The following is a 15,371-nucleotide window of genomic DNA, read 5'->3' on the forward strand; positions in this document are numbered from 1 at the left end:
AACCCACCAGGTAATTCAGAGAAATAAAAATCTCTCCTCTGATATCCAGATCCAAGCTTTCATTTTTTCTCATTAAGGATTTGCATGAAAAGAAGTTTGTGAATTAAAAATTTGACTTCCTTTCTGCATAAACATTATTGATTCATAGTGTAGGTAGGTGTTTTTGTGAGTGATTTCAGTAAAAGAGTATTTCAATGCATGGTTTCACTTCAGAAACTTTGCAGATGTGTTTGTATATTCATTATTATTTGACATTAGTAGAAGCGCTGTGGTATAATAGTCATTGCTGTAATTGTAAACATCTAACAACATTTGCTAAGCGAATACTTTTGTATTTGGCTGTGCAGTTGTATTCAGCTACAAATAGTAAGGTGCTACAAAAGTGAACTTTATATTTTTGTCCTGGTATTAGTGTTTTTTCAAGGAATTAGCAAGATCCTTACTGGTGGGATAACACCTTTAGTTGTGAACCCTAGATGCAAACCCTCACTCCACCTAGGGCTTTGGAGTTTGTGATTGTAAAATGTCTGTTCTGTGATTGTTCTGTTGAGCAGACTTTGAATGAATAAATATAAATTTTTTAGACCTATTACAACACCCAATTTTTCTAGGTTTCACTATCTTTTAAATTAGCTTGGACGTATATTTACATTAGAGATTTTAAATTAATCAATTTCTCTTTTCTTGAATATTAATTCCTAGTAACATATTGAGCCTCCATTACCAATTTGCTCCTTTTATTTCCATTTTTTCCTTGAAAATAGCTTGATTACTGTTACCAATAGCCCATATAGGTGCCTTGATTGAAGTTATCAGCAATATCCATTTGCATTTGTTCATGCCCCTCACCACTGGTAGGAAATTATGAACACAAAATTTTACTGGAAATTAAATATCCTCTTAAAACTTTGCAACCATTAAAATGCATACCTATTTATGACAGCAGTGAGTTAAGCCATTCAAATAATGTATGTACACTATGTATATACACTACTAAGTATATGCACAAGGTATTTACATAATTTCCCCTTTATGCACACTAGGGAGTATGAAACTAGTGTGTTGATTCCTACAAAAAATAATCTTTATCCTTGGGGCACATAATGATGTAAGACAAAGAGGTTTATCCCCTGATCATACCTGTATTACTATACATGTTTTCTAGGACAAGCGATTTTCAGGATAAAGGAATTGACATGGGAAAAGCATCTGCTTTGATAGTGATGTTAAATTTTTGTGTGACAAGTACTTTCAAGGAAGTAGCTAAAGCAAAACAGGAACAAGGGTGATCTCCAATTGAGAGGGAATTGCCCGCCTTCACATTTCTGGAGTTGAAATTTTGTAATGGCTTCATGTGATCCTATTAGGCTATGATTTTTCAAGTTTTACCCAATCATTACCAGAATTGTGTTCAATGGTCCTATTTGCATTTCTCTAAAAATATCCTATTTAAAATATTTGTTTCCTCTTAAGTTTGATGGCTCCCAAATCCTAACTCTAATCAAATGTGATATTTATGATTATATTGTATTAATATTGATTATTAATGTCCCGTTTTTGCCGTTTGCAAACTGCTATGGAATGATATTACTAAAGAAACATTAAAATTTTGAAGTCCCTTGCATTTGAATCTTAGAAATAAGGGTCCACCATGGAATTTGACTTTGAAAGCATAGATGAAATAATTTTGTGTGAAACTTCATAATTGAAACTCGAATCATTATAACTCTCAGAGCACTCTGGCCACATTATGTAAGATTTATCAATTTCTGTGAATAGACGGTTAAGATGAGAATGATGAGAGGACAATATGTCAAGTTGGGGAGGGCAGATGGTAGAGTGCTTGTGGGCACTCCAACTGCATACCTACTCCTCTGTTGAGAGATGTTGAATCTTACGTGCACATCAATGCATTCATTGGTTGCCATGGAATTTATCACAATAGACCATCATGTACCATCTCCAGCTAAATGTTAGTCACACTTCAGATGCTCATGAAAGCACATTATGCTTTTGTCAAATTTTATTAGGGTATATTAAATTTTTGCCCTTTTCTCACAATAGAAAGTAAAAAGTGTATTTAAATGTTTGATACATCATTGAAAATGATAGTGGTCAGAATGGCAAACTTCTTGAACTTAAATCTTTGGACTCACACACACTAGAACAAAAGTTTTGAAAAGACAAAGCTTATAGGGAGAGATGCTAGAATAAGGACATCAAAAATACTCTTTTGAATAGAGGCATTCGCACTCCTTAAATGGTAGCTGCATTCATCAATCTTAACTACATGTTTCCCATATTCTTCAATCTCATGCATATTGGAATGGATTTGGATATTGTCTAACATGCTCTAACCAAAAAATATTATGTTACCTTGAAACACCTTTCAAATTTAAATAGAAACCAAAAATTAAAAAAAATCCCTAGTACACATATCTGGGACCATATTCATCATTTCTAGGTATTTTGTTTTCAATTGTTCCATTGTCCTGACCAAGTCAGCTTGAGGCATATGCACAAGTCGTGGCAGATAACTTAAATCCTTATGCAAATATGTGTAAAGGGTATCTTTAGTTCACACATGATTTACATGCAATCACTTTCACTTGTTTATGTTAATAAATATAAGGAAGGGCAAGAATGTGCCTCTAACCATGCCATTGTATTATTGATGAAACATCAGGGAGGCATACATATACAATGTTTTCCATAATTGGCCATTGGAAAAAAATATGTACTGAAATAGGTTTAGTGCCCAAATTTTCAATATTAGACTTGCTGGACCCTTACCCACTCCACTTATGAAAATAAATACACTTTTAATCACTGAAAACATTTATTGCTTTATTCATAACTTTGTTAAGGACCTAGCATTGATAGATGCCCACCAAGCAAAATTCTCTGCCTATAGTATCCACAATAGCATCACAACATGATTTGTACAGTATATACACAAACATTTTTACAGTACTTATAGAAACTTGGACTTTCAGCACCAAATCACTGGCACCTGTAAGCTGAAGCATTTTGTTTCACTTAGTTCACACTCTCTTGAGTACAATACTCTTAATTAACCTTTCTCAAATCAAGGGGCACTACTTGTTCATATGATATCGAATGATATGCCATATCACTCAACATATTATACTTCCCTACCGCTTGTGACTTTTGATGGGAAGCAGAGCAAGAGTAATCCATCGGCTGGAAAGTATCTAATGGATAATTACACTTTTTTCCCTTAAGATGGTGTGATGATTCGTACTTTGAGTATGATTTCAGTAGAAGTTCATCTAGCTTCTCCTGATAAGTCCTAGAGAGGAGGTAGTTCTTTTTGTTAAGCTTGGAGATCAAATGTTTTTCTGCCACATAATATGGTTTGTCGGTGGGTTTTGAGACACTGTTGGTAAATCTTATATAAGTGGGCATTGAGTCCATAGTCTTGGACTTCCCACTTGGGACATAATCACTTCCATCTGACATCCACTCCTCCTCGGCACCAGAAGACCATTCTGTTTCCACCTCTAACTTGGGATGTCCCAAATGCACATGAACTTCTTCATCTGACATTTGATAACTTTCCTTCAGTTCAAGACACTGTTTTGCCGGAAGCACACCTTGGTTTGAGTCTTCGTCCTCTTCTACTTCTTCTATGTCATTTTCTAACCATTTGTCGTCGGGAACTGCATCCCAGGCAGGCGATGAAGATTTTTTAAAGTAATATTGCGGCAAACGCCCACAGTTTTGCTGGCCCCCATTCAGTGATCCATTTGGTGAGACCACAGAATCTTTTCTTTTCAAATTCTGTAAAGCAAACAAAATTTCACGTAATACATGGAAACGTATGCATACACAATGGAAATTTCCATAATAATGTTACCAATCAAAATATTTTGTAGATATGTACTCACATCATTATCTGAAGCTAATGGTGAGGGGTTACTCATTTTTGTGGTGGGTATCCTCTCGTTCTCAACTGAGATGTTGACTTTGTTAGCTTTTCGAGTTGAAGCCCTTGAGCTTCTAAGATTCCTTTGGCTGACTTCATCTGATACATCATTACTGTTGCCATTCTTTTCTATATGGTTTATTTTTGAAGTATTATCAGGATCTGTTGATTTTAAGTCCACCTAGTAGAGAAAAGGGAAATCATTTAGTCAACATTAAACAACCATAAAAGGACATCATATCATCTCCAGGTTAATTTGAATAGTTTAATCGACTTCAGAAACGATGTTACTTGTAACACATTGATAAAGGAACTGCAGCATCCTAAAAATACTACATACAGTTTATTTTCAAGATAACTCACATTGCATTTGATTTTGTTTCTCTTATGTGTAGTTTTCAATCGTAATTTGGTGCAATTTCATTTATCGAAAAGTTATTTCAATTTTTATAAATCAATTACTCCAGGGAATTTAAATATTAACTTATGTGGTACCATATGTTTAGGAATAAATTTGTCACCAGAGAAAATGGAGATGTGTAAAATCAATTACCCTTCTCATTAGCCAGAATTCTTACCTTGACTATGATGTTATTTTTATTTTGACCATTCCCATCCAGGTCTGCAACTCTGGAGTTCTCTTCTGATGCTGGGCGGTGATAGTGGGCATATGTCTTTACATGCTTCCTGAGAGAGGAAGGATCCGTATAGCGCTTAGAGCAACCAGGAACACGACAAGCGTATGGTCTTTCGACAGAGTGAGTTCTTGTATGCTTGAATCGGTCACTTGAATTTGAGTAGGCTTTTCCACATCCAGGAACTGGGCAGACATATGGTCTTTCACCTGAAGGAAAATAATCGTCATAAAAACATGTTTGATAATGATTACTTGATTAATAACAATTTCCTGGAAAATGGGATTGTCCTTTTATGCAAGGTTTTTGAGTGAGAGGGGTTCAGCCGTTTCATTACATTGTCTTATGGGGGAGGGACTCGGAAAGAATCTTATGTTAGATATATTATTGGGATATATCAGCCATCTTTAATGAGTAAAATATTTAATTCTCCTTGATTAAGGCAAACATTCACAGATGAAACTTCCACTTCGTAATTATTTAAGCATTTATCAACACGCTAAAGGAGTTTTGAAATTTTAATTTCATTTCGTGTATTATAATACTGATCCAATTAAAAAAGCAAGTTCTTTCATGGTGGCATGCTTTTTTACACAATTTAATTGACCAATAATCACATCCTAAAAATGCTTAAATCAAACATTAATGTCTATTCTTTTTATTTTAGAAAATAGTGTATTTTTAACACTAGTAATGCACTGATAATTCCATTAAATGGGGAGAAAGAGAGTTATTATCCCCTTTTATATCTTACTGACATTTTTAACAGAGGGGGGGTGTAAAAAGAAAGCAAACTGGTCTTATGCAGTTAAATTAAGCATGGTCTAAGTACAGCATTAATCATCAAAGATTGAACACTTCTCTTAAGATTGTGCGCAAACAAATATTGTGGGGACCCTCATGCCTCAAAATGAAGTGGATGCATAGTGCATTTGCTTTGACTAACTACTGTCCTTGTGGACATTAAATGGTCTGTACTTTGTAAAAGTACTCGTCACTTAAATGTCAAGACTATATTCACCAATGAAGAAAGTGGGAAACTTTTATATTTTTCAAACAATTTCCATACATTTTAGTATAGTGGGCAACATTCATGATTAGTCACAGAAAAAAATAAATTACATTTCTTGTCACACGTTAGTGTATGGTATATGTACAAGATAAAAACAATTGCAATTTTCAAGTATTTTCCCTGAACATTTACAGTCTTTTTTAGAAATATTTATTTTGCTTTTTGGTTTCAGTTAATATTTTATTGTCATGATCATCATATACATTACACCAGCCAGGTACCTATTTAACATTACAATAGATTGAATAGGATAAACCTACCTGTGTGAGATCGAGCATGGATTTTGAGATTCTCAGCGCGGCTGAAACTTTTGTCACACCTTGGGCATCGATGTGGTTTCTCATTTGTATGTGTCCTTACGTGGATTAACATTTTGTACCTAAAAATAAGATTGGTACCAAATATCATTACAATGAATGCTGTGCAAAATACTTAATGTAGTGTTGATGATACAAATGGAGAGATACTCATGGTGACAGAATATTTTGAAATTATCAGGATGAGTTATTTTTCCCATTTTTCACTGTTTCAAGAATTTGGTAGCTTAGGGAAATTGATGAGAAACAATTATATTGATCATTTGAGCTAATGGCTGCATTTAAAAAGAATACTTGGATATTGAACATGGGGCAAATTTTTATTAAGGTTGGCTTAAAGCAGCTGCAGTGTATTAAGCATTGGTGTGATTCTAGCAACTACAGAAAACAGATCATTATAAGCATTAATGGAACAAGAACTACAAATTCAAATTCAGAGATTTTAAATTATTTTTAAAAATGTCACATGTCAATCTCCCCAAACATTAAAACATTTGAAAGGAGTTTGTTGGTTTACGGAATGTTTAATGATATTTTGCAAACAAATTGTGCCCACTACACACGTTGTTTTACTCAAGTTAATAAGATAGTTCCATGTAGAACCTTAGCGGACTAATAGTCAAGTATCAGGTAAGTCTGCTAACTGTAAATGGCTCATTCATATTAAGAGGAGTGTATTTGTGGTACAGAGTAATCAGTGTTTGAGAAATCATCCCAGATGGAGTATCACAGTCTTCAGTCATGTTTATACATTCTTACAGAACTATGTTGCTATTCAAATTCAGAATATTAGTTCCAAACTGAGGTTTCTAGGAAAGTTATTTTCTAATGTTGATTATTGTAAATCAACAAAATGTTGATTTACAATAATCTGCCCTTGTAAATGTATATTTACTGATATTTGTGATGGATGATACTACGAAACAAGACTTTATAATTCTATTTTTATAACATTTGATCAGTGCTCACCTTGCATTGAAGCCTCTTTTCCCTCTGCTGCAGCCTCTCCACCCACAGAAAAACAGTCCATTCTCTCCTGATGTAGCATGGACACATGTGACATGACTTGCCAAAAGGTCCACATGGGAAAAGGAGTCCTTGCAGGTGCCCCATCTAAAATGTAAATTGAACATTGCCAAATGTAGTTCAAAAGATGAGAGTAATGTCAATGTTTACCCCCTTAGAGCTACTAGTATTATGACCAAGTTTGGTAGACCATTATTAGATGTTTCTGGCCAATATACTGGGAAAACCATTTTTTAAATATTCGATTTCCCGATTGGAAGTTAATCTTGTTCTGATTGAAGTGTTCTCATGCATTCATGTATAACATTGGGCCGCAAAACTAAGCTTAAAAGCCATAGGTAGCCAAAATATCTGTGTATGGTGCTTACTCATTAAATGAATGAAAGACCTATGGCAACCTTTTTTATCCATAGCATCAGTGTGAATTAGATACACAAAATCGGTCAGGTACAGACATTCACATAAACTATGAAAATGGCTACTGGATATTAATGGAAAACAATTTCAACTTGACTTCCAATGGAGGAGACTGCTTGACAACCGAATGTAACCATCTCCAGCATCAATAATTCATGAAGGATATTGTAACATTTAGGTCTCCAAGTATATAATAAGACCCTTTTGTAATTATTAATTCTGAATAGAGTCGTAGTTTTGCGAAATAACTTAGCACATAGGAGGTCCTTTAACCGAGAACCTCTCATTTGTCAAATCCCTGTTCAGGTGAACTTTTTTCTTGACCTAACCATGTATTTAGATATTTGCATTCAGGACCGATGAGCTACATTGGGGAAAAATAGCTCTGGTTTTGTTTTCCATAAATAGTTAATATGTGATACTAATTATAGGGAAGCCCTTGGGAATCTTTATTCAGATGCGTTTTCTCAGTAGTAATTACAGTTTTTTTCACTTTCACTTGAAAGATACTTCAAAATTAATAATTACAGTTATACAATTCTTACCATGCATAATCCATTATCAGCTAGAGTAATTAATTTATCAACAGTTACCTTTATTTATACTTGACATTTTTAATTGTTAAATGACATAATTAAACTAGCTGTTAAAAAACGCAGTTATCATGATTTCTTGGTTTTGTAAAAAACTGATTGTTGAATTAATTTATCGTTTAAAGTCTGAATTATATCGAGATATAACTGTTCCTAGAATTTGAATTTTTTTTTCTAAGTCAGCTTTGCTCAGAGATTTAGTCATTGGAAATGTTTTGTACTTTAATGAAAATCACGATGCTAAAGAGTAATTATTATTTTTCGATAATTGCATTTTTACAAAAGTGTAATTCAACATACTTTTCAAAACTTATTCTATCGGAAAGAGCTGGGATTCAGCGTATGCTGACGAAATGGAAGTTCATTGCTCTCCCTATTTGAAATTTCCGACTTTCCTTATCAAATTGACAGAGACCACACTACATCAGCGATCACCTCCATTGCACCGCCCCCTCCCCTCCCTCTTAGGCTACGCCTACATAATTGAAATGTAAGTGGCCCAACCAACCGGAAATCATACTAATGCATCGCTTAATGGACCGCTCCAAAATCTTGTCTTGAATGACGGCGTTAGAAAATTCGCCATTAAAATAGCCACAAGCTTTTCCCGCGGAATTTAAATTTCTTTGTTTTCTTTACAAGCAGGGATAGCTTAGAAACCGAGTGAGCGAGAATTTAATTGATTATATTCTATAATATTCGCGAAAGAAACAGAATTCGTCCCCCTCTTTTCCAATAGGTAGATGAATCACGACACTCAGTAATTCATCGAAAATGCCATACATCATCGTTGAGAAAGTTGTAGCCGCAGAGAAATATTCCATTTGACTTGATAAAGTTTCTCACGAGAAGACTGACTGTGCCACGTACTGAGGAGTTGACGAGGTAGGGGGCGGAGGAAGGACAGGAGACGACGGTCACGTCGCCACTGGCGTGGTGACGCCTTGCGGCGGGGCGACGTCTTCTGTGGGGTGAGTTTCCCCCCTTCGACTCCCCCCCCCGGGGGGGGGGAGTCGAAGGGGGGAAACATCTCCTGGAAAATTACCTGCACAAGAATTCCCCCTCGGCGCCGTCCTGTACATCGCCACCCTCCCTCTCGACACTCCTTGGGTCAGCTCCTCGACCTTCGGCGTCGCCCGAGAGGTCCATTCCGGACAGGCCTGGGCCCAGTCCCAAGGTCGACGCGGTGGACTCTTCGCTGTCGCTCTGTTCGAGGAGGAAGAGGAAAAAGTCTTTTTAGGATTCCTTTTTTACTCAGGAAGTAGTTGGTCTTCGACCTCAGTCCCCAAGGATAATGAGTCTCCTTCCCCAAACACGATTGCTTCCGTAGGAACTGAATGATCAGTTAAGGTCCACGGAATCTTTCGGACTCAATCGGCCCCGCCTTCACAGGCTATGTACGTTTTAATTACGGGATGAATTTCATTGCACCGAGAAAAGGAGATTGAATTCAATTCCCTTCCCCCATAATATAAATTGCCATAGGAAAACTACTCTCCTATTTTTGAAGCAACTCAGAATTTTTTTTGTCCTTATAGTAAAAAGCAATCCCGTTCTCAATATTAATATTTTCAGAATTCGTTCAAAATATCATATTTATATTGAACACGTTTCAACCTTCGCCATCCTCCAATTCCTCATTTCATTATTATTATTCCGCAATACAATATAATATCTTATGAAAATTAGTTCCATCAGATTAATATTCTAGTGTCATTGAAAAATAGAGGAGACATTTGAATAATTTTCTTAAAATAGAGTGCACTTATATTTCAAAAGTTAACCATTTTAATTAGCTTTATCCACTAGCTCGTCCGCGATTCGCATTTCTATCATTATTACCCAAATGCTAATTTCGTAAGTATATCTGCATTCGTGTAGTTTTATCCATAGTTTCTTAGACAAGGGCCGCCTCAGAAACATCCTGTCGGCCTGGTTTGACTAATGAAAGGAAAACTTGAGTAAAATGAAAGTGTTTCTAAAACTGATGGCATTTTTTGAGGAACGCGAAACAAGATGAAACACTAGGTGACATAAAACGGGAGTATCAAAATGGGACTAGTTACGAAAACATGGTCCTGAGGTCAGTGTTTGGCCTATATGAAAAACACGGCATGTTTTCATTTCCCAGTTTTCATGTTGATCGTTCTCCTCTTGGGTGCTAAAACGTTCGGTCGGAAAAAGTCAATAAAAACTTTGTTTTCAAGTTTGATATCATCACGAGGAGCTAAGGTCTGGACCGGAGTTAGGCTCGATCTGTCCGTAACATGAGTAGAAAAATAGAGTTTGTCGCCCACTTATTAAGAACTGTTGGAATTCTTCCCGTTTATTATGTCTTGAAAATTATTTGGATAGTAATCTATCACTCTCAGCCAATCATGCGCTATGCTTTCTATATTCTTAATTTCAAATTCGACCCCAGATATATTTAACCACATTCGTGGATTTCCTTTGTCTGGGGTTGAACGAGAGCCCAAATTCAATAAGAATGAATTTATTCATTTCATTTTTTATTGTAAACTATGGGGAAAGGACTACTGGGTGTCACTTATAAAAACTTTGGGGACTATGAAGTTCGCCATTAGTTACTGTTCTAACCATGTCTACAGTTAGTTGAAAAGCTATCAGAAAAGTTACCTGATTTTTAAAAGGCACTGAAAATTTTTATTCAAAACTGGACGGATTTTATATTTATTTGAAGAAGCGCACAGGGTGTAATCGAAATCGTATCATAAGAGACACCGCATTGGCGTTTGACGGGATTGTAAGGATGCCGACCTTTGACCGTGTGGTTTTCATGGCATTGTGGATTTTTCCATGAACATTTATTAAAGCATTCTCAAGAGGATTTTCTATTTAAAAAATGTTGGCGCGTCCAATACTAGCCCTCACCGTCGATCGCGGATTGAGGACGAGATAGATATGAAAATCTAATATGTCCCGCGAGTCAATTTCCCTTAATTTTTCTCCGGGCAGTCTAATATCCCGATGAGTGGAGCGCGCGTGGCCTTGCACAGTGATGGCACTGAGTTTATTCTGCAAAGCAGGACTGATACCTACGCCCTGCAAAGACGGACGCCCATCAAGCCACCGTTGTGGCGTGTGGCAGAGATGGCGGGGGATCCCACGACGACCACTTTGCGGTCGCGCGCCATCCCGCCCGTGAATTCCGAGGTAGATGACGTACCCCGCGGGAATTAATCATCTGGCGCGCATGCACACACGTTAGGCGGAGTGAATCCAAACCTCGGCTGACCCCCGACAAGGCCGCGCTCACAACCTCCACATTCCCCAAAGCCTGCTCGGGTGCCTCGAGCGACACCTGCGGACGATGGAGGGTAAGAGGTGGACGGGGGAAAGGGGGAAGACGCGAGGCGAATCTCCCTCTCCTTCCGCGGGCCACGAGCATGTGCCTCTGCGAAAGTCCAGGGACGCTTAGGGTGTCCGACCCCCCGGCCGCGTGCGCCTGGCTCCGCAACGCCCGTCGTTATTATTCAGAAGACTGGAATGGGTCAGTTGAGGATCCCTCGCACAAGGTAAAAGCGGGGAGGGGGTGGGGCCTCGATCGCAACCGTCTACCATCGCGGCGGATAGCACGGGGGATGGGAGGGAGAGAGATGGCGGAAGAGGGGAATGGGAAGGGGGGGGAGTTGTCGAGGCGCAATTATTGCAACTCACCTGCACGACCATTGTCGGGGAGACTGGTTGTTGGATCTCTTCCAGGGTCTCACCCATTGCTCTCTTCGTCAGCGGCGACTTCTTCCTCACCGGCGCCAAATCCTTTTCGTGCCTTCTCTTCCTTCAACTAGTTCGAAACACTGCAAGAGAAAAATCCTTCGTCAATTACCATTCGTATATTCTGACTTCACTGGCCGCAGCCTGTAAATTAGACTCAAAGGAACGACGGGAAATGCCACGACAGTAACTTTAACGGAGTCACCCGCTAATGCGCAAAGGCGAATGATTTTTACATTTTGAATATTGCACTGTAAATTAGATGGCAGACATCTGGAAGAGTATTGAAGCTGAGGAGGCCAAGATAGGCATCTGAATGCCACCAATTGTATAAAGCGGAGTTCATGATGAACTCATTGTCGAAAATTAGTAGAATGGTTTAAGGCGTCACTTTGAGGTAGCAATTCATATCGTAAAAGAAAATACTTTGTTCTTCCACATATATTCTAAATATATTTGGAAGAACAAAGTATTTTCTTTTCTGATCATAAATGAGATTGTGAAATGTTTCATAAAACGCCAATTAACATAGGTGGTTGACGTTATTACGATAATAATAAAATACTCAAATTTTGCATTCCCAAATGTTGTCATCGAAATGATTAATTTCCATTTGGCTGCACATTTAACATAGCATATAGCGGTAGAAGCTATAGAATGAAACTCCAGGACAGCTGCTGGAACGTTTCTGCTTCCGTTTACACCCAGCCAGTTAATCATCTTCATGGGTGCTTGTCTTCATGTGTACCACCATGGTGGCTCCATGGGTACCTGCATGAAGTATGTTTCTATACGTAGAATCGCTCGAAATTGAGCGCTTAGATGTCAATGGAATCGGAAATTTGTGACAGCGTTCGACCATCTGCATCTAGACTGACTAAACTAAATAATATTTAATGCAGAAACCTTTTTCGGCCCAAGGAAATATTATTTTATACATGTAGTCTAAAAAGAGGCCGTAAGAAGCGCAATTTATCCATTCCATCTACATCTACACAATATTTACATCGAGCATTACATTAGAGACAAAGTTGTATGAAAATTTAGGAAGATTTAAATTTTACTGCTATCCAGGATTTACTTCTCTCCTTCCTTAAGACACGTTTTTCCGCATCTCGGAAAGTTTATCAATTGATTTTGTCGCAAACAGAATTCTGAACTTTAATCTATTTTGGCCAACTCATGGCGTCATATTGGTAGCCTACAAGCTACATTCATTGCGCACTGCTTCTCTTTCTTGTTTCACAAAGTAAGATGCCCATTAAAATGCCATTCGTTTGGCATTAAAATGCACGAAGTAATTTACTCTAGATTTGTCGTATGGTCGAAATGTACTTCAAAGTGAGCAGACTTAAGAGATGAAAATATTTGTCAAATAGCCTAAATGTTTTAACTTTTCCGGGAAATTCACATCATGACAATGACACGTAGGCATCACAGCATCGATAAGATATTTTGGTTTCAGAGAGCGCCCTACCGAGAAAATGTTTGCCCAGCAAAAAGTATAGAGTATTAGGTTTGGAGAGTTATATTTTGTATTTTTTTTAAACACTGAGCAAATGAGTGGACTAAAAATTAGTAAAAGATGAAATTAATAATGGCTGCCAATGAAGGCTTTTAAGAATCAATTTTTGGTACCGTAAGCCTAAGGGAAGTAGCCCAGTTCATAGCAAACATCCTGTCCTTCTACTCCTCGAAAATTAGAAATATTACGCTTTTTGTAACAAATATTGCGATCGTTTAAAATGGTATAACTCCTCCGTTTTGGTAAAATAATTTTGATGGAGCACGCCTGGTGTGGAATTCCTCCCTGCCACAACACCACGGTGGTGGCTCGAAGGGTATCAACATTCAGGTGACGACAATAGCAGTGGAAGCCTAAAAGTGACCATTTGCACATTGGATGTTGACTGAAAGAATATCAAGGGGATCAAATAGTTTCCTCGTACATAATGAGAATAGCATCGATCAGCTAATGCAATGGCTCGGAATGAAAGAGGATATTCCACCAATAGGCGAGTTTTCCAAAACAAAAGCAATCGGAAGCCGATTGGAAGAAAACGACGGCACGGAAGGCGACCCAAATCCAAAAACCCAGCTCGCGGGACATAGCAGATTGACAATGCGCGCAGTACGTCCATAAATGAACGCCACCGAAAGACGCAAGAAAAAAAAACAAATAAATAGGTATATCGAAGTTCTCTCACCCATCCTAAGAAATCTCTTCCAGAAGAAGAACCCCCGCGGTGTTTTTTTTTGCCTCGTCTCCAGTCGCGGTCTCAACTTTTTCCTCCCGCAGATGCGGACCCCTGCGACGCAAGCCTAACACTGGCTGCCCACAAGACGTTCGGCCTTCACGGGCGCCACCGAAGAAGCGTCTGGAGTATGCGAGCGCCCCCCCCCCCCCACCTCCACCCCTTCAAAGAACTCGACCTCCACCCACCCCCTCTCGCCCACCCCATTCATTCACCCACCCCCTTTTCCACTCGCTCGCGTCCCCCCCCCTCCCGCGACAGCGCATATCCTCCTCGACATGGCTCTTACGGATTATCGTTGTCGTGAGTAAGCCCGCGTGATTGAACGCTTAAAAACCTCTAGTCCCTTCTGAGGTCGAAGTTAATAAAATGAAAAAAGATCGCGGGAAATTTGCCTGAGAATCCTGCTATACATCGGTCTGTTTAATTGAATAGCGTGACTGGTGAAAGATTGAGAGGTATTCAACGAGTTCACCCGTGATGATAATTTCTTTTGAGGCGAGCGGCTCGATGATGTCTTCGCTTTGACTTCTCTAATTAAGACAATTTGACCAAATTTACATCGGTTGATATAGATATAGATTTGTTTTTCAAGAATAACTAGTGGAATGAGAAAATTGCCCTATGGATCTAAGGGTAGAGAAGTCAGTGTCTTAAGCTGGACTGCCTGCGGATTTCCAAAGTTCCAGTTCCCGAAAAATAGCACGACTTGGTTTTAAGCTAGGAGCGGAAAAAGTAACCAACCAGCTGTTGGTTCCTAGGACTCTGTAATCAATAGCATTTAGGTAATAGTGTAAATGCGGAATGGTATGACGCCGTCGCAAAATTTTTGATAATGCTTACTCTATTATGATATCCTGAGGAAGTATATTTGTTTCTTAATGCATCATAACTATCACCGGCAGAATCAGTAAATGTCGTAATCTCTATAGATGTTTGTTACGGCAGCAAACACCATTACTATTTTCAAATAATATCACAAGGGAAAATGATGGGCATCTATCCTTCGTATTGAGTCTACTGCAAATAAATAACCGCTAGTTGCTAGTTGATTTGAATAGCTGAATCCTGTATCTTGGTGAATGCCTGTCGCTGTGTAAGTGTAAAAGATTAGACGCAGAATTATCAACAAATCCCGACAAAAATGTTTTCTAGCGGTAAGATGGTGTGTGTGTCGATATTGCGTCTGGAATCATTATAGTTGACGACTTTCATTCCAGTGAGGAAATGCATCGAATCATTAAAAGAAAATATGCTAAAGTCCACAATGAAGAACAGTCGAGGTCCCCCATAAATCGGAAATCCCCCGGAACAAGACGAACGAAAATAGTGCTGTTTCACACATACTTTTATTCGATCGTTCATTGGCCCA

General features: G+C 38.3%; 1 protein-coding gene across 1 annotated transcript in view; it reads right to left on the reverse strand.

The window, feature by feature from the left end:
• Nucleotides 1-2,832: 2,832 nt before the first annotated feature.
• The window catches only part of LOC139690851 (uncharacterized), a 41,910-nt gene continuing 29,371 nt past the window's right edge, over nt 2,833-15,371 (reverse strand). Inside the window, exons 2-8 of the mRNA XM_071588454.1 lie at nt 11,688-11,827; nt 9,055-9,215; nt 6,943-7,086; nt 5,917-6,035; nt 4,528-4,793; nt 3,912-4,130; nt 2,833-3,804 (exon numbers count right to left, since the gene is read on the reverse strand). Of these exons, the coding sequence (XP_071444555.1) occupies nt 3,070-3,804; nt 3,912-4,130; nt 4,528-4,793; nt 5,917-6,035; nt 6,943-7,086; nt 9,055-9,215; nt 11,688-11,744 (1,701 nt within the window). The 5' untranslated portion in view covers nt 11,745-11,827 and the 3' untranslated portion in view covers nt 2,833-3,069. The remainder of the gene's footprint in view (nt 3,805-3,911; nt 4,131-4,527; nt 4,794-5,916; nt 6,036-6,942; nt 7,087-9,054; nt 9,216-11,687; nt 11,828-15,371) is intronic.

Source organism: Hetaerina americana, unplaced genomic scaffold (genome assembly GCF_022747635.1).
Source record: "Hetaerina americana unplaced genomic scaffold, ioHetAmer1.1.p SCAF_3, whole genome shotgun sequence".
Lineage (NCBI taxonomy): Eukaryota > Metazoa > Arthropoda > Insecta > Odonata > Calopterygidae > Hetaerina > Hetaerina americana.